The 19,468-nt window shown below is 38.2% G+C and overlaps 2 protein-coding genes across 4 annotated transcripts in view; one reads left to right on the top strand and one right to left on the bottom strand.

Annotated features, from left to right (window-relative positions):
• The window catches only part of exoc6b (exocyst complex component 6B), an 89,557-nt gene extending 80,428 nt beyond the window's left edge, over positions 1-9,129 (bottom strand). For both annotated transcript variants that reach the window (XM_032583064.1, XM_032583065.1), the window contains exons 1-4: positions 8,955-9,129; positions 1,070-1,235; positions 957-1,004; positions 781-871 (exon numbers count right to left, since the gene is read on the bottom strand). In XM_032583064.1, coding sequence (XP_032438955.1) covers positions 781-871; positions 957-1,004; positions 1,070-1,235; positions 8,955-9,043 — 394 coding nt within the window. In that variant the 5' untranslated portion in view covers positions 9,044-9,129. The remainder of the gene's footprint in view (positions 1-780; positions 872-956; positions 1,005-1,069; positions 1,236-8,954) is intronic.
• Positions 9,130-9,601: 472 nt separating this feature from the next.
• On the top strand, positions 9,602-19,143 carry tkfc (triokinase/FMN cyclase). 2 transcript variants are annotated; one of them, XM_032584177.1, is made up of 17 exons: positions 9,602-9,726; positions 10,288-10,471; positions 11,392-11,496; positions 11,588-11,775; positions 12,240-12,318; positions 12,785-12,874; positions 13,673-13,707; positions 13,798-13,882; positions 14,159-14,248; positions 15,050-15,166; positions 15,464-15,583; positions 16,262-16,399; positions 16,473-16,579; positions 16,994-17,100; positions 17,175-17,208; positions 17,315-17,407; positions 18,059-19,143. In XM_032584177.1, exons 1-17 carry the CDS (start codon positions 9,721-9,723, stop codon positions 18,215-18,217), a joined length of 1,737 nt encoding a protein of 578 aa, XP_032440068.1. In that variant the 5' UTR covers positions 9,602-9,720; the 3' UTR covers positions 18,218-19,143. The 2 variants fall into 2 exon arrangements, with proteins under 2 accessions (XP_032440068.1, XP_032440069.1); XM_032584178.1 differs by having other exon boundaries at positions 9,655-9,726; positions 10,291-10,471; positions 18,059-18,217.
• The last annotated feature ends 325 nt before the right edge of the window (positions 19,144-19,468 follow it).

Below are 19,468 nucleotides of genomic sequence, written 5' to 3'. Positions count from 1 at the left end.
CAGAAAGAAAAACATGTCAATATGTAAATAGATTTTTGATTGGTTTTGTAAATATGAACTGGCTGGTTGACCTTTGATGACCTCTGGAAACATTTATTAATATCTTTAAAATGATAGCAGCACATACTAGAATCTTTACTGCACAAACCAGCACCACCAATATCTGACACCGATTTTGTTTGATTTGGTTGATGTTTAACTTTCATTAATAGTTGCAAAACAGAAGCAGCACAAACAAAAATTGCAGCACAAACAGAAATTATGGCACCAATTTTGTTTGATTTGGGTGGTGTTGACCTTTAAACTTTTATTTATACAGGCAAAACAAAAGCAGCACAAACTAACATTTTTGCAGCACAAATGAACACTGCAGCATCACAAACAAAAATTTTAGGATTACAAAAGTTCAACACCAATTTTGTTTGATTTGGGTGACGAGAAGGAGCCGGTTTAACTGTTGAGCTTTCATTAATATCTGCAAAACAAAAGCAGCACGAACAAAAATTTCTGCAGCACCAATGGAAATTTTAGCAGCACAAACATTTGACACCAATTTGGATGGTTTTGTTTGATTTAGAGAAGGTTTGGGGAAACATCACTCTGGTGCTTCAAGCACGGTTTGGGAGACGGGAGTGTGTGTCGGCTCATTACAAACCCGAGTAGTTTGGTTCTGACTGAATTCAGCTGCTTGATCCTGGTTCTAAAGCTGGATGTGATTCAGAACCGGACAACCGGTCTGGTACCGTGTGACAACATTGATCCAATGGTGTTCTGCGTTACCTGGCAGGCAGAGAGCCAGCTTGTCTATGGTGGTGGCGATGTTCCTCTGCTGCACTCGGCACTGTTTCAGCTCCTCCATCGAACCGATGAGCTGAGAAGAAGGAAAACCGTCAGAGATTTTCACTGGAGAAGTAAAACTGATCTGAAGAGCAGAGACGATCACAAACCGCACTCACCACTTTCCCATCTTCCTGAAGTCGTACGTTGGTTTCAATCACCTGACTCTGAAAGACAAAAACAAGTTCAAACTGTTCTGTCCATCTGACGTTCCTCCTCCTTTTCCTCTCACCTTCAGCTTCTGGGCTTCTCCTCGGACTTTGAGCAGCTCAGTAATGGAGTCGACGAAACCCTGGAAGTGATGGTTGCACATCTTCTCAATCTCTCTGTCGTGGTTCCTGATCCGAGCGTCGAGCTTCTCCATGAAGAGGCCATGTTCCTGACCGTCGTACACCGACCTGCATCAGAGGAAGACAGAGAGAACACGAGAGAAAGAAAAATGTGATTTTAACAACATATTTATTTTTTAATAAGAATACATTATGACAGAGTTTACCCTAACATTCACATAAATACTGAGTTAGAAAATAACTGTCCATCAATCAAATGTGTTTAAGAAGGAAATAGAGAAAAAAGAAAAAAAAATAAAGACAAAAAAGAAATGGAAGAAAAAGGGGGAAAAAATAAAGAAAGCATGAAATAATAAATAAATAGGAGTTAACACAAATTAGGTCCCAGCTCAAGCAGTTCAAGTCAAACTGCAGAGAAATCCCAACAATTAACAGAAAAGGTGAACAACAATGAACAAATTCAGGAATATAAACATTCAAAACGTAAGAAAACAATATGGTAAGAATAAAAAGAAAATGCATATTTTAAAAAAAAACATTTAATGAGTTCATGTTGGTTTGTTTCTCATCAATCTACCGTAAATACACAAAACTAACCAAAAATGTTCATTATTCTACATCTGCATTTCTTACTTTGTTCAGGACGAAATGAAAACAAAGAAACGGTTGCCTTGTTAAATGTCCACTAGGGGGCAGTATGTGTATTATTTATACTGGAACCCATTGCTGAGAGAGGAGGTTTGATTTTACAGAACCTGCAGCTGCTTCGCTGCTAAATAAAAAACATAAACAGACAACTCTTTATTTCTCAAGCTCTTATTCTGAAGGGTTTCCATGGGTATTTTTTATTAAGGTTCATGTCTTTTAGGCTCATTAAGAGTTTGACGCCTACTTATTGTAGCAATCTTAACTGTGATAGAGACTTATTTTGAAGGTTTCTGTGAGCTTTATTTTGAAACTAAATATTCCCATTTTAATGGAATATTTTATTTTTCTCTTTTGGATTTAAAACTTGAGGTTTATCTATATTTATATATTATTAAAAAATCGAGATATTTCTGCTACTGAACAACAAAAAGCAATGTTTTTGGCTTTTTGGCCTTTGTCTATCCCTCAGATTTACATCTTTGAACTTTGACCATTTTCATTTTCCCTGATAAGACACAGACACAACCTGAAAAGCCAGATGGTTCACTATCTCTTAAAATTAGCTTCTAAATTATGGATGTACTTGTAGCACTCAAAGCCAATGGGGGTTTAAAATGACTAAAAATATAATTATTAGATATAAAACAATCAAGCTATTACTTTATGGGACCTAATATGTCTTTTATTGCCAAAAGATGTAAATTTTACCATCAAGAAACCCAAAAATACTTAGTTTTCTACTATCTTTGCTGTTTATTCTCTAGTAAATGTTGGTTTCTTTCTTTGCATCTTCCAATATTTTCACTGGAAAAGATTTTTGGAGCCACAGAATAACATAAAATCTGATTTATAGGTTTAAATAAAATGTTTTTATATTGGATAAAGTGTTCCCAGTTGAGTATGATGATGGAAAATCTCAAAAGTGACCAGAGTGAGTGGAAAATCCTTTTTTAGGGAGCATGGTTCTTCCTGTGGTCTTTCCTTTTCTGAAACAACACACATACACACACACACCTGTGTGCCGCTACAAGCCCCTCATCCTTCCTCCTGTTGACCAGGAAGTGCTCGGCTCGTACAATAGAGAGCAGGTCTGACGCCACCGCGGGGCTTTCTTTAGGCACAAACAAACACGGGAGCCACCAGTGGGATGACCTCATGCACTTTCACAAAAGTTCAACAGAAAAATGAGTTTTGAACTTGTAAACACAACGTAAAACAGAAGTTCACCAACAAAAACATCCTGAAACTGACAAAATCCCATTAAAGAAATAATATTTGATGGATGAAAGTTGACTAAAATGTCTGAGATTCAGTCAGATGTTTACTAGGAGATCTGAAACACGCTCATCAAGAGTTTTGCGTTTTGTACCCTGTTGGCTTTTCACAGAACAGAAACACGTTGGAGGCTGAAAAAGACTCGACACTGTGAGGGAAGTTGAGATACCTTATATTTTGCTGCATTAAATACAACTTCTATTAATAGTACTCTGTAATTTTCAGCGACATTGTGGCTTTATAAGAATGTTTGTCACTGTGGTATCTCAATTCTCTTTTTTTTCTCTCTTTCTGCAGCTGTAGAAGCAGACTTTTACGGTATTTTCTTATCTTCTCTCTGTTCTTCTGCCCCTCCTCTATTTTACTTCCATTTTACCCTTTTAACTTCTCCAGTGGAGCGTTGAAGCGAAAGCTGCAATAATTCTGAAAGCTACAACTGCGGACAAGACACTTTAAAAAAAAGTGAGTAGAACAGATTTGGGCACACCCATTCGTTAGATTTGGCTAAACACAGCAACAGTTTTCAAAGAATGTCCTTGTTGCTGTAGCTGAATTAAAAACATTTGAATGATTGGAATAAACAGAAACATTGTAAAAATGTTACTGTAAATGTTGTGTCTTAGTAGTGTGATACTTAATTTACATCAACAACCACCAGAAAGAGTAAAAGTGTGGCAATCACTTATTGTTATTAAAGCTTAAACATGAGAAAAATCACCAAAAACTCCTTGTTTTAGTAAACTTTGATCAAATCTGCAAACTGATGCTCATGTTCATGTTAAATATTTTCGCTGACCTGCTCCACAGCTGACTAAATAGGATCTTAACCCAGTTGGGAGATCACCAGCAGCTGGGTGAGTTAAAGTCATGACTCAGCAAGGCGTGTTGGACCCAACAAGCTTGTGTCAAGTTGTCTCTTCTCCTTTTAGAGATTTCCTCCAGCTGGGTTTGATGTGCAAAACAGAACAGTCTGCGCACTTTCGGGCTGAAGAAAAACTGGACTTGAAACCCTAAATAAAAACATCTTGGTTACCAAACACTGGAGTTAGCTGCTGGCTACAACATCAGCACCGTTTCTATGGTGACCCAGAGTTTTACCACCAAGAGGACAAGTTTGATTCTGAGGGATTACAGTAACAAGCTAGAAATAAACCTCGTGCATGTCCAAACAGAGAAAAACCACAAAACGAGCCTCAACCAGCTGGCTGCTGCTAATAACGGGGTGGAGCGCCACAAAAACACACAGCTGAGCTCCAACCGAGTCCAACTGAGTCCAGTTCACACACAGAACGAGTGAAACGATTAATTTAGTAATTAATCGTTTCAGCCCAAGATGCAACATCAGCAACTAGAAATTATCCAGAAATAGCACCCATGCAGAGTGAGGTTACTTCAAAATAACATTACTGAAGCAGAAGCAAAAAGTAGTCAAGTAAAAAACATTTTTCAGCAGAATAACAAGGTAATGTAAGTAAATAAGAGATAATGTCTGTTTTTATGATAACACAATAGACAACAGCATAAAATTATGAGCAAATTTGGGTATTTTTATCAAGAGTAGAATATACAAGAGTAGAATCAATAAGATATTTACAAAACACAAAGTTAAATGATAAAAACTCATGACATAGCATAAAACTTTTGCAACGTACAGTATGTTAACACAGCAGATAAATAAACCAGATTTTTTTTGCCCATATCCAGCTTTTTCATGGCAGTCTGAAAAGTTCAATTCCAATCTTTTCCCCCCCAACATAAAACTGAGGGAAATTAAATATAATAAATATAGGTTTATAGCAATTATCAGACGTAATCTGATGTCAATATTGGCTCACTTTCATTGTTAGTATATAAAATATTTATATATCATGATTCACAGCAGTGTAACATTAATATCTTTCCATACTGTCTAAAATGTGTTGCCTCATAAACTCTTTGCAATTCTAAAATATGGTTCATTAAAATCAAAAGGACTTAAACCTAAACTTTAGCAACAAAATCTCAGACTTTCAAAATAAAACACCAAAGTATCCTACAAGGTGAAGCTGATATTTTTCATATCACTCAGTCCAGAAATGAACACCACAACCTAATGAATTGTTTCTGTCCGTGGTTCATCTGATGAACTTCAGTGGCCAGCAGATGGTAACCATGGTGATTAATTATGACATATAAAGACAGAACGAGCTGCGGTCGAACTTAGAAAACCTCAACGTTTGCAACCTGAGGGAGTTCGCTTTCTCAGTCAGGGAGGAATTTAGCAGCCAGTCTTGACCTGCTTGCTGTTGCTGCGTCAGGGAACCAAAACCCAGAGACACTACAGTCCTACAGTACAGAAATGAATCCTGATTAACAATATTCACTGTAGAAAGGTTACAGAACATCACTGCTAGATTCAGTCTGAATTTATTTGAACAACATTTGCTGCTAGAACAGCTGCAGGTTGGTAAAGGCCACAAACAATCAGAATACATCAATAATTAATGATGTTTTCTGCTTACAGTGGACAGACTGCTGCTGCTGCTGCTAAAAGTAAGACTCCTGAGCAACAAAACACCACGGCTTGGTTTAATACAAAACAAGAAGTGATAATTAGCTGTGTGGGTTTCAAATCCGCATTTTTTTATGCATCAAAGCATGCAACTCTATTTAATTTTTTTTTATTATTATCAAAATACACACTGAAAAAGCATCCATACCTGTAAAACCTTTCCATATGGTAGGTTAGTAGGTATGTAGGTTGGTACATAGGTAGCATGGTAGTAGGTTGGTTAGATGGTATGTAGGTAGGTACCACCAACCCATGTACATAGGCTGGTGGTAGGTTACTAGGTATTCATTTCTGTACTGTAGGACTGTTGTGTCTCGTATGTAGGAAGGTTGGTTGGTAGGTAGACATTTCCTCAGAGAAATTGTAATTTCAGTCTTCCACACAGCACTCTTACATATACATCAACACTAAAAACATTACATTAAAAACATTAAGACTATGTAACTTTTACAAAAAATTTTTTTTTTACATATTTGTTAAAATTATCATAATGTTATGACAATATAAGAAAATACAGATAATCTGGGTAAAAATCTGATCTCCTCTGCCTTCTCCCAGTGCTCCCAGTGTTCCCAGTATCAACTGCAAAAATACACTACTCAGTCCAAAACACCCAATCAGAGACAGGAGGTGGGTCTTAGAAGCGCTATTAAATCACATGACAACTTCACACTGATTATGTTGATCAGTTTTAAATATTAACAGACCTTTTTTTTTTTTTAATTCTCTAAAGAGACTCAACGAGGAAGAAAAGTTGAAACCATCTCCAGAAGCTAACTTAGTCACAATATAAACGGACCCAGAACATTTGTGGATCTACGTAGAGCAAGAAGTGAAAAAAGGGGAAAGATTGGGACAGAAAGAGGCTGGAAAAGATGAAACATCAGGGAGGGAATCATCCAGCAGCCGACAGCGTGACTGAGTCACCCAGCGTGGCACCGAGCAGCTTATGCTCAGAGGAATGTGTCAGCCAGAGGTGATGAACCAAGATGTCAAGTTGCGTTAGAGCCTAGATGTATTTTCAGACTGCTGCCAACGCTGGATGCAAACTCTGATCTCACAGAACAGGCTTTAAAATACTGCTGTTAGTTTATAAATCACTGTACGGCTTATCACCATAATACATTAAAGATCTTCTGCTGTTGCATCAACCTTCCAGACCTCTGGTTCTGCTCTGCATCCCCAGAACCAGAACCAAACATGGAGAAGTAGCATTCAGCTTCTATGTGTCACACATCACAAATCTGCAACAAACTTCGAGAAAACTGTAAAGCAGCCAAAACACTGAGCTCATTTCTTCACCAAAGCGCCTTTGTGCCGACCATATTTTTGGACACATTGCCTCAATAGGGGAAAAAAACATCTAATTAATTACGTTGGAAAAGAGAAATGACCGTCGCATTAGAATAACAGGAAAAAATCCATCTCTGAGAAGCACACAGACACCTTTGATAAGGCTTCAATAGGCCAGTTCCTCAGCTGCATTTCCTCCCTTCATTCACAACTTGTTTCCTCTCTGGACAATCAAAGCAAACACTGCTGGCCAAGGGCGCCGTCCTCCTGGGTAGAGCGTTTCCATTTCCAAAGAAGAGCCTGAAATAAAACTAACCTGCATTTCTAATGTTCACAGATTTCGTTCCAAAAAACTCAGTTCTGAGTCAGTTACATAGTGTGAAAAAATATTCATACCACTTGCAATTTTCAACATTTTGTCATGTTAACTTCGATGTATCCCAGTGGGATTTCATGTAAAAACCCAACACAAACTAATGCAAAATGGTGGAGTTGAAATAAAAGGCTGCAAGGTTTTGAAAACATTTTTACAAATAAAAATCTGTAAAGTGTGCATTTGTGTTCAGCAGTAAACAGTATGGTCAAAGTCTGAACTTAAATACAATTCATAATATGAGGCAACAATAAACAGATTCTGTTCACAAAGTAGCTGCAAAACTCTAAAGCAGGGGTGCCCAAAGTCGGTCCTCGAGGGCCAGCATCCTGCGTGTTTTAGTTCTCTCCCTGGTTTAACGCACCTGGATCAAATGACGGCTTATTAGAGGCCCAAGAAGAACATTGATATGCTGAGAAGGTTGTTACTACCAGCAGGGAGAGAACTAAAACATGCAGGATGCCGACCCTCGAGGACCAACTTTGGGCACCCCTGCCCTAATGAATATAAAATTAAACTTAAAAGATACTTTATTGATCCTGGAGGAAAATTCTAACTCTACCTATCCAGTTTTCTTCAAATAGTTGTCATACATGCTAATTGATATGGGCAGGAAAGATTTTCTGTAGCAGTCAGTACTACAGCAGCTATGGAAAAGCCTCTGACTGAAGACACTATAAGACACTGAGGGTTATGCATAACGTCCTTTATTTTATGAAATACCCTTCTTAGCGCTCTCATCTCCAGATATTCCCCAGTCGTCACCAGAACAGAACAAACCTTATTTAGTACCTTTTTAGCATTTTTATGCTAAAAATGTCACTGGTTCTGATGCTGCAAACCCAATAAATGACGGCAGTAGAACCAAATAAGCAGTGCTTCAAATTATCAACTAAGAAAGGACGAATGCAAATAAATGTCACACTTTTGAGACATTTAGAAAACACGTCAAAATGTGGGAAAGTAGTTTTGGTAGGCTTTGTTTAGCAAAACAACAACAGCATTTTGACCCAAATCAGGTCAAAACTACTAACTGATTAAGAGTTTCTACTAAATAACAGACCTACAGCATAAGAAATGGTGCCAATCATTAACAAATACTATATTTCATTACTTCAGTAACAAATATTTAGCATTTTCAATGAGTGACGGTGACAAAAAAGGCAACTGCACTTGACACTCCCTGATAAACTGTACAGACTACCTGCTGCTAAGTCTAAAATTAATATATAAAGCCTTCAAAACTTTTTCCCAAAAGGCTGACAGACAAAGACAGAAGCCCGTGATGAAGCTTACACCAAACGGAGAGCATTAATATAGCTATAAAAGCAGTGTTTCCAGTAAGTGTGAACAGAATGACAACTAGTTAGCTCAGAAAGCTAACGTTAGCCTAACGGTTGGTTTACCTCCTGATAAAAGTTACCAAAGTTAAAGGACAAAAACTAGAGAACCGGGTTTTGACAGAAACTTTAAGTAAGACAAGAAGTTCTGTTTAAGTTTTAACTCCAGAATGTATTACATAAATTAGCCATATTTCATGCTTGCTAAAGTTAGCCGGTTAGCTGTCCGATAAAGGAAGCATATGTGTTTAAAGTTTTGAAGGCGCTCTCAGGAGCCGAGTGACGCCGAGCGTTGGACCATCTTCCAGCGGGGCTGACAGGCACGCAGCCGCCGCAGGCTGACTCACCGGAGTGTCGGCCCGATGCAGTTGGTGTCCGTGCTCTCGATTTCCCGCAGGATGCGTTCGTGTTCGGCTGCTGTCTCCACGCTCGCCATCCTGCATGTTGCTGTGGACGGTTCCAAGCTGCGCTGAACGAACGGACGGTACTGCGGACAGGTTTGGAGGAGGAGCCACACAGTGGGGTTAGGAAAATAGAAGGGGCAGCCCGGGTGGGCGGGGACTCCATGCGTTTCCAACCTGTGGTTCGGGTAGGAAGGACCGTGCTTGTTTGGTGAAAAGTAAAACAAACAAACAAAAAAAAGTGTTGAGTTTCCTATTGAAATATTTATCATATTTAAATAATTGTTGTTTTTTATTATTATTTTGTGTATATATAAAAATCAAACAGAAATTAAAATTTGGCTTGATTTTTTTTCCATGTTTCAAATAATTTTAAACAGTTACTAGTGAAAGAGTACCTTATATTTTGACATCTTGATGTCAAAATAGTCTCCATAGTCTTGGCAGACTATGGAGAAATTTTAACAAATCCAAATGTTTAGCATTTCCACTTTCTAAAATTAAAACAAGACTTTCTATAATTAAAATATTTCCAAAATAATCTTTACTAAATTTACTTCTTTTAGATTACATACAGATGTTTTACACACTAAAGCGATTTTATTTTTGAAGGGAAACTAACATCCGGTTTTTGCCTCTAAATTTCTACGCTTTGACGCTGCTACGTCATCCTGCTGCTGCCTGTCGGGAGAAGCAACAACACAAGCCAAACATGGAGGTAAGTGAGAGAATCGGCTGTTTTGTCACCAGGACAGTCATGCACTGAGAGTTGGTGAAGCTTTATTACTATTTAGTGGAGTCTGGTTGGATGAATGGAGCGTCTTGGTAACGGGGTTGAGCTAACTGTGCTCTGCAGAACCAGAAGGATCAGAGTCCATTCAGTGATAAGCAACTGCTGCAGAGGCTCTCATTTCTGAGTTACAATAGTCGAACATTTTTACTTTTCATACTCAGACAGTTTCCAAAAGTAAAAGATTATCGACTTTTGAAACTCGGAAATGTAAGGGGGGGTTTTTTCTAGAAAATTTCAAAAATTAATCTCAAGTTGAATGTATGAAGTTTTTTTTTCTAGAAAATATTCGACTTTTCAAACTCAGAAATTTCCAAGTTTTTTTTTCTAGAAAATTTCTGAGATTAATCTAATAGTTGACCCGCATCTTCTCAAATCTTTCATGTCTTTTTAGTGTTTTAGTTTTGCAGAAATCCTCTGATCAGCTCCATTTGCGTCAGTCAATCATAATATTTAGTTTGATCACAGGATATTTGTTCCCATGCCCAGAAGAAGTTGATCAACTCGGTGGATTGCTGTGTTGATGAGGCTCTGTGCGGCCTGGTCATGGCCTCTGGGGGCCTCGCTCTGCTGAAGGGCCACAGAGTCATGCTTCGCTCTGACCTGGACAGTCTGAAGGGCAAAGTGGGCCTGCTGTCTGGAGGAGGGTCAGGACATGAGCCGGCACACGGGGGTACGACCTTTTATTATCGATGACCTTTAAATGTTGGAGAAAAGAAAGTACACCCTAATCATTTATGGAACGTGAAACTAGAAGTGCGTGATTATCGCATCATTTATCATGTATCGTGATAAATTTCTTACCATAATAAAAATTTTGATTGATCCTTTTTACTATGAATTTATTGGCACCGATTTCCTTAATTTTGGAAGATTGTTGATCAGCCGATAGTTAAATAAGAAGCCGATCTTATCCACCGATAATAAACAATAAATCAATTAATCACAAGATAAATTAAAATGAACTCAATTATTTCCATTTGAACGATTTATCGTTTTTCTCTCTCTTTCTACCAAAAATTGGTTTTCAGTTTGGTGCTTTGGTCTCAACTAGCCCCTTTTTTTGAAGGTCAGTTTTGTTTTAATTCATTTTATTTGTTGCTTGTGTTGTTTTGTTTATATAGTTAAAATGTTTTCCAGTGTTAAATGTTTATTAGAATTTAAAGTTTATTGAGAAGGGTTCTTGCATTATTTAGCAAAATTTCAGACAATAAAAAAGCATCGACAGATCAGGCTTTTTAAAGATTAGTAATCCATGATCGGCCAGAAAACTGCAATCGGTGCACCGCTTTTTATAGAGATGGCCACTTTATGTTGACTCACGGGTATACTTAATGTTTTTTTGGCTTCATATTTTTTTAAGTCTGCTTGGTGTTTTTAGCTCACTTAAAGTTAAATTTAAATTGTTTAAGACCCTAATTTGTGGTAATATGTAAAACCAGAGAAACAGAAGAGGGTGTACTTTTTTTCCCCACCATACTATAGGTTTGCAGTTTGCTGGCATTTAAACAGGGGCGTGGAGTCCCAGTTTAATGTTGCTGGTCCCAGTTTAATGTTGCTGGTCCCAGTTTAATGTTGCTGGTGTGTCTTCAGGTTATATTGGTGCGGGCATGCTGTCTGCAGCCGTGGCAGGAGGAGTGTTTGCCTCTCCGCCTCCTGCCAGCATCCTGGCCGCCATTCTCACCTTACACCAAGCAGGTAAATCTGCTCTTCAAATATTAACAAATTAAATTTAGTTTTCAGATATAAATATACATTTGGAGTCTGGCGCCTCTTTCTGGCTCTCCAGGAGCTTCTGGGGTTCTTCTCATAGTGAAGAACTACACCGGGGACCGGCTGAACTTTGGCCTTGCGGCGGAGCAGGCCCGTAACCAGGGGGTGGCCGTTGACATGGTGATTGTTGCCGAGGACTGCGCCTTCGACCAGCCCAGTAAAGCGGGCAGGAGAGGCTTGTGTGGCACCGTCTTCATACACAAGGTGGGTCACAAAAACAGCTGAAACCACAAACAGAAAGGGATCAGATAAAAGATCAGTTAGGAAAGTGTTTGATTTTGCACAGTTGGTAGCGCTGTTGCCTTGCAGCAAGAAGGTCCTGGGTTCGACTCCTGGCCCGGGGTCTTTCGGCATGGAGTTTGCATGTTCTCCCTGTGCATGCGTGGGTTCTCTCTGGGTACTCCGGCTTCCTCCCACAGTCCAAAAACATAAATATCAGGTTAATTGGTCTCTAAATTCTCCCTCGGTGTGAGTGCATGGTTGTTTGTCCTGTCTGTCTCTGTGTTGCCCTGCGACAAACTGGCGACCTGTCCAGGGTGACCCCGCCTCGCGCCCGGAACGTTAGCTGGAGATAGGCACCAGCAGCCCTCCTGACCCCACTTGGGACAAGGGTTTTAGAAAATGGATGGATAAAATGAATAAATGTGTTGCTGTTTAACTGTGTTCAGCTGGCGGGGGCGTTGGCAGAAGAAGGCTGTTCGTTGGACCAGATTGTTTCCAAGATGAAAGAAGTTTTGAAAGGGATTGGTGAGTGTCTTTCTCTATAGTGTCCGGGGCCGCAAATGGCCCAGTGGCCATTGCGGCGCTTGGATTAATTCTGTTCTGTTAAAATCTTCTTTCAAATGAAAATATTCAAGGCAATCTATTTTGCAAAATTCACATTTTTACGTTTTTGTTCTTCCATTTGGGTCTCTACTGCTTCTAAAAACCACCAAGCTTTTTTGGCAATAAGTTCATGTTTTCTGGTGTCTTGAAAACATCTTGATTGTTATGTTACATTCAATGGGCACTGCACCATTACCTAGCAACCAAAGTAGAACTCCGGTACATTTGGCCAGCTGGTTTTATGCGCTGTACAATGGCTGCTGGAAAAGACAGTGTTTTGTTGTTGAAACAGAAACCATTTGCTGCATTCTTGTTGGTTCTCCAGAGTTGCTTGAGTTTGTCTTATCACTGTTAATTTCACTGTTTGTGATGGATTCTTGCATCACAGGCACATTGGGAGTGAGTCTTTCTCCATGCAGCGTCCCAGGATGCCTTCCCTCTTTCGACCTGCCGCCAGGAGCCATGGAGCTGGGACTGGGTAAGAGCCGTTGACAGGAGGGTTGAGAGTTTGGTAAAAAGGTTTGAGGTTGTAGACCTGATGGACGGAGGTTTAACTTTTCATTATATCTATAAAAATCAAACTATGAATGTAAATATTTTAGGGATTGTTATAAAACTGCTCCACCTAGTGGTTTAAAATGCTTTAAAAACTGATAAAACTTCACTTAAACAGTTCTGTTTCTAGCGCTTTAATTTGACCCTAGACTTGTCACAATAACACGTTTTGCTTGCGATAAATTGTAATTATTGCCATAAACGACAATATTGTTGTTTTGAGACCATTTCCAAGTAATTGACAATGACATAATAATGCAAGTTTGATCTCAAATTCAGAAATACTAAAAGGACATTAAATAAAAGGAGACCAATAAACTTTAATTTTGTAAAGAACGCTTAGCCCTGGAACTGAAAGATATTTCAAATATCCAAACTGAAACGCAATAACCAAAAACAATAAATAAAACAGAAATAAAAAACACACACAACAGAAACCATAAATAAAATGGATCATGATGTTTCTATGAACAAATTTGCCCTTCAAAAACTATTAATCACCAGAATGGAAATGGTTGAAGTCATTTTAATTCATCATGCGATTAATTAAATAATGGGTTATTGCTACAGGATAAAATGGCCCTATTAATAACGTTTGTATACGTAGCTGTTAGCACGACTCAGAAAATGTGTTACTGTCACTGTAAATAATATTTTGCTTGACTTATTCTCAAAAAATTCAGTTTTAACTTGTACTATATATGAATCTGTTGTCCATCAGGAATCCATGGAGAGCCTGGAATTAAGAGGTCAAAGGTGAGTCAGAAATACTAACAATAACCACCTGCAGTTGTTTTTATTGTAATGTATTAACAAGCTTTGTTTCTTTGGGTTCTTGTCCATCAGGTGGCGTCCGCAGATGAGGTGGTGAAGACGATGATAGATCACATGACCAACCCAGACAGCCAATCACATCTGCCTTTGAAATCAGGTCAGGTTATAACATTCTTATTAGTCTGGTGTTTTAGTTAGCATGCACCATATTGCTGCTGGTTTTTTATTTAGCTATATATCTGTATATCTTTACATTCTCCTGTGAGTGGAGCCCCCTAGTGTCCCACCACAATACCCCATGTGTATTTTAGAACAAAACATCCTAAAATATAGTGATCACAGCCTCTACAGGATCAGGTGTTTTATGCCTTCGTGACTCTAGACGAGGCATGAGCTGCTTAATAAAACTTGGTTTCTAATGTTGTTATTACAGGTGACAGTGTTGTTCTTTGTGTGAACAACCTTGGCGCTTTGTCCTGCCTGGAGATGGCTGTTGTTACCCGAGCTGCCATCACCTGCCTCGGTGAGCAGAGACCCGCTTCCATCCGTAGCTATTTAATGAATCTTAATAGCAATGTTTTAGTAGTAGTATACTATGTTAGAACAGTAACAGCATGATTTGACATCACCTTAGCTAGGGCTGCATAATAAATCACAAATTTATCGTTAACGCTTTGTACACAATATTGCAAAGATTAGCTTGGATTGATATAAACTGGTTAATTATTTAAGTAATTTGTATTTAGATTCTATGTTTGTACTATATTTGGGGACATTTGTTTTTAAATGCAGCTTAAAAATTAGGGATGCCAGATATTTCAGCATTAAAGGATTTAAGACAAAATGACGTAGATTTTTACTCCTTAAACTGACGTTTAAAGTTGTTAAAAATTCTGTAAATTTAAATGTATTCTTTCGGATTTGGTGAGGGCTAATGTTCATGAAAAAGATTTGGAAACATATGTCAACATTGTCTATACATACACTATACACTGTCAACAATGCAGTTTTTAAGAATGCATTTTTTGGATACAAGGGACACAAGTGAAGCATAGTATGGACCTCAAATGAATAAAATCCTAAACTGAGGTAGATTATTTTGGTTAAAAATCTGAAAAGTGCTCAACTGGTGATGAGTCAATATATCCTTATTTTGTGTTTCATTTACTTAAAATAATTGAGTCGTTTTGGAAATGTTAAATATAAAAGCAACACTATTTTGTCCTCTTTATTTGAATGTTTTTGTTGAAGTTTAGGGGAACAAAATCAAGACTTTTGTTCTAATGGTTGTACGGAACTTTATCGGTGGTTTCCGTGGTTACAGAGAGCCGTGGGGTGGTGGTTGCCAGGGTGATGTCGGGGCCGTTCATGACATCACTGGAGATGGCGGGAGTGTCTCTGACCCTGATGAAAGTCAACCCGGAAACTCTGAAGCTGTTTGGTAAACAGTTTGACGCACATAAACCTTTTTTTTTTACATCAGTATTTAAAAATAATAATAATATGGAAGGAAGAGTTTTAGGTTTAGGTGCAAATTTAAATTTTGTTTGATTTCATGTGCTTTGCTTCAGACTTCTCAAAGATATTTAGAAATATTTTAATATTTTTTTACTAATTTAATTTGTGAGATATTTTACATTTATGTAACTATAACATTTAGTTAACTTATTAAGTTTAATCTGTTTTTGCAGTGTTGGTTAACTGCTAACCAGTAAAGATCCTCCATATCTCAACTCAGATACTAAGACCAGCGCCCCCGCCTGGCCAAACCTCAGCACTACTGCTGTGAGCGGACGCAACTACATCACAGAAGCTCCTGTTATGATCACACGGCCACAGGATGACAAACACTCCAAAGGTCACTAAATTTAGTTACAATCTGTGTTTATTTCATGTAGAAATATTGTAAACAACTTTGCTGCATCTAAACGCTCCAAGAGCCTGGAAATGAAATTTAGACAAAGCTAACAGCAACAGGACAAAAAACAGACAAAGTGCGTGCGGACATTTAGCCAACATCACCCCACCTATCCAGCCACTGTGGCACTGTTGTAAAAGTGCTGGCTGTACGTTGCTGGAGTGGAGCTGTCTGCCCTTTATGTCCTGAAATTTGATAAAAACTTGACATGGAGTTAACAATTTTGTTGAGAGTTACTAATTTTACTGCTTGGATCTGTTTTCAGGTTCCATTTTGTCTATTTTACCACTTCCAGAAAAGAACTCCAAAGTGAAGTTTGGTTATTTTTGATAATTTTGTGTATAAAACTATTGCAGATCCTGAAATAGGAGAACTGATTAACGTTTTAATGGTCCTTTACAATTACCATTTATTTATTTGTTATGGTGTTTTTCACATCTTTTGAAACGCTTTTGCTTGCGTCATTGGTATAAATTTGTTTGTATGTAATTATATGATGTCTATTTATTAATTTATTTATTCGGTACTTATTTAAATCAAGCTAGCTAACTTATGTTCCTATATTAATGTATTATTTATATGTAAATTGAATCTTTTGCTGTTTTATATTTTTCCCAGGGCCTCTGAGTCCTGTTATGCACAAAGTTTTAAACAAGATTTGTTCCACCTTGCTGGAAAAGCAGGAGGAACTAAACTCTCTCGACCGGGCTTCCGGGGACGGAGATTGTGGCAACACTCACGCTCAGGCCGCTAGAGGTGAGAAACGACAAAGTTTTTACAGGAGGAAAACAAAAACTGATAACAGACCATTAAAATGTTGCTCCTGCAGCCGTTGAGGAGTGGCTCCAGGTTCATGTGGTCCCTGGTTGCCCGGGGCAACTGCTTTCCGTCCTCGCTGGATTGGTGGAGGAGAAAATGGGCGGATCCTCAGGAGCGGTACGGCAAGCTGATTTATTACTGTTGAAGTACCAAAAATGTTCATTATAGAAAGAAACAATGAAGCTGAAAACTTGACAAACATGGACAGTAAAACTGATGTTAAATACACTTAAAATTTTAATTAATAAAAATAAATGATCTTTTTCAAAAGAATTGAGTAAATGCAATTCCTACAGTTCTTTAAATTGTCATTTCTTTATTTTTCTTCAAATGAAATAATAAAAAAACAGCACACCTAGGACAAGAATCACTTCCTTGACAAACCTAACAGATATAACCTGAGATTGATGGTAATAAAACAATTCACAGCGGTTTGATTATGTGCTAAAATGGCCTGCCATAGAGTGCTTTATGTATTTAATTTAATTGCCAAACAATCTCAGATCAGTTCTTATTTTCTGTGTTTTTCAGCTGTACAGTCTGTTTCTCACCGCCGCAGCTGGTCATGTGACCAAGGGGAAGACCAACGGTGCCGCCTGGGCTGCTGCAGTGCATGCTGGGACGCAAGCCATGAGAAGGTACCCAGATAACCTACATCACCTAAACACATCAGTCTAAACAGATGAAAGTAAAAAATAATGTCTTCCTTCAGATACGGAGGTGCTGACCCTGGAGACAGAACGATGGTGAGAAACGAGGATTTATGTTTATATTGATCATGATATAATGTAATTTACTGTTAAACCTGACCCTGTTTAAACTTGGACCTCTGCCGCTGTCCTCATTCTGTAGCTGGATGCTTTGTGTCCGGCTGCAGATGAGCTCATGAGGCTAACTACAGCACCACCTGCTGGACAGATGGCTGTGCTACATGCAGCTGTGGAGGTACAGTAACTACAGACACGTTTCATATTATTGTTTACATCTGGAAATTTCACGCATGTGCACAACAATGGAGGGTAAAAAGACTATTCTTTTACATGCCATCCAATTGTGCTGAGCCTGTAGAACAACTGTGTTAACAAAATGAAACCTGGAGATGTAGGTATTATTAATTTAGTGAAGTGAGCCACAGCAAAAGAGAAAAATAACACAGAAAAACCATTGGACAACTCAAAACCACTCTCTTTTTTTCTGCCCTCTCCGTCAGTTATGCTACAAACAGATCTGTTGCCATGGCAACTGACAACAGCTCTACTAATGTATCAGGATTTAACACCGAAACACAAACATTTTCCACACAAAGAACAGAACATTACAGTATTTTTTTTAACTGAACCGAATTCCACAGCACATCTACATGCTAGCTTGTCAAAGTCAAGCTAGCATAACTGACCCACTTCCCTCAATATTTCTTTTTAATTAAAATTTTGCCTGACCTTGTTATCTCGTGGTCGTAGTGTTGACAATTAGTAGCGAAGCACTGCGTCCCTTTTTCTTTTACATATCAAGCGTACATTTAAGATTTTGTGCATTATGTTGACAACTTGACGGCTAAAACCAGTCATCTCCCCTTTATCTCCTCTGACTCCGCAGAAAGCAGCTGCAGGTGCCGAGGCGACCCGTGACCTCACAGCTCGGGCCGGGCGGGCCAGCTATATCGCCGCCGAGCGGGTCACCCTGCCTGACCCCGGCGCCGTGGCCGTAGCCGCCATGTTGAGAGCGGTCGTAGAAACGCTGGCGGAGCAGAAGTGAAGCAAAACCCACAACGTTAGTAGAGATTTGTCACAAACATTGATGATTTAATCACAATAATCAGTTTTATTACTGTGAAATGTTTTGATTTTTGCTTGCTTAGAGTGGTAGTTAGGCCCTCTAAACTGTATCCTAATCATTCCTATTTTTGTAAGAAAATGTGAAAAAATGGCTAAATTGTGCCTTACAACTTAGACATCAACATCATCGTGCAGTGGTAGTTTTACATAAACAAAAAATAGTTTTTGCATTTCTGTTGGGCTAATTTTCAAAATAAGTAAAAATAAAAACAAATAATTTTTTTATAGAAAGCCTTGAAAATGACCACCTGCTGTAAAATGTTGCTTTGAACAAATGTGAAGTACGAAGTGGTGTCACTTCTGAGAAAAGTAGTGCTTGCCTCAACCTTTACTGTTTTTTGTTTTGTTAAAATTCAAATCAGCTAAAAATTGGGATGTTCAACTGTTGCTTTGAGTTATTTGTTTAAGATAAAGTGTTTGGATTTGTTTATCCTGCACAAACTTCAACATTTGAGCCTACATGTTGGTACAAAATAAATTTATGAGATACAATTGTTTTAATTGCTGTGGTGTTTCCTTCACTTTTCAATTATTTACATTTGAAATCTGGATTTTCATTTTCCATTTGCTTTTAGATATGAAAAAGATTAACTTCCATCTTTTTACTGTGTCTTGTGGGATGCAAGTAAACAAATAAGTTCGATATTATTTGAGTTTACAAATTTACACTGTAAAAAATGTTTCTAGTTTTATTTTAGAGTTTAGTAACAGACTGACTCTAATTGACGCGCCTAGTTAAACTTTCTACTGACTCTCCATCTTACCTAGAAATTCACTGAAATTTTATGTTTTTGTCAAATTCTGATGATGTTCCCAATTACACTAATAAAATAGAAATATTTGCTATTAAAGTGTCATTTTTGTCTGTTTTCACACCAGAAAAGCCTCTGTAAACCACCTTGTCTGTAAACAGACATTTCAAGTCTTTGCACAGTTTTTCAACAAGATTTATGTCTGGCCTTTGACTAGGACATTTTAACACATTTTGCTCTAATCCGATCCAACTCGGATTGTGTGTTTAGGGACATCTTGATTCCTTGACAGTGTCAAAGGAAAGCAGTCCCACAGCATGATGCCGTCACCACCATGTTTCACACTATGGATTAAATATTCGACCTGAAGTGCAGAATTACTTTCTGCTAAATGTCAAATGTTAAAAAGCTTTTGTTTT

This window comes from Xiphophorus hellerii, chromosome 14 (assembly GCF_003331165.1).
Source record: "Xiphophorus hellerii strain 12219 chromosome 14, Xiphophorus_hellerii-4.1, whole genome shotgun sequence".
Classification (NCBI taxonomy): Eukaryota; Metazoa; Chordata; class Actinopteri; order Cyprinodontiformes; family Poeciliidae; genus Xiphophorus; species Xiphophorus hellerii.
Note: the sequence above shows the minus strand (reverse complement) of the source record. Positions and strands in the feature narration are given on the sequence as shown.

Coding starts and splice junctions, on each gene's coding strand:
- tkfc (XM_032584177.1), top strand. Junction 12,875..13,672: donor AGCCATGGAGCTGGGACTGG/GTAAGAGCCGTT, acceptor GTTGTCCATCAG/GAATCCATGGAGAGCCTGGA. Junction 17,209..17,314: donor ACCCTGGAGACAGAACGATG/GTGAGAAACGAG, acceptor CTCATTCTGTAG/CTGGATGCTTTGTGTCCGGC.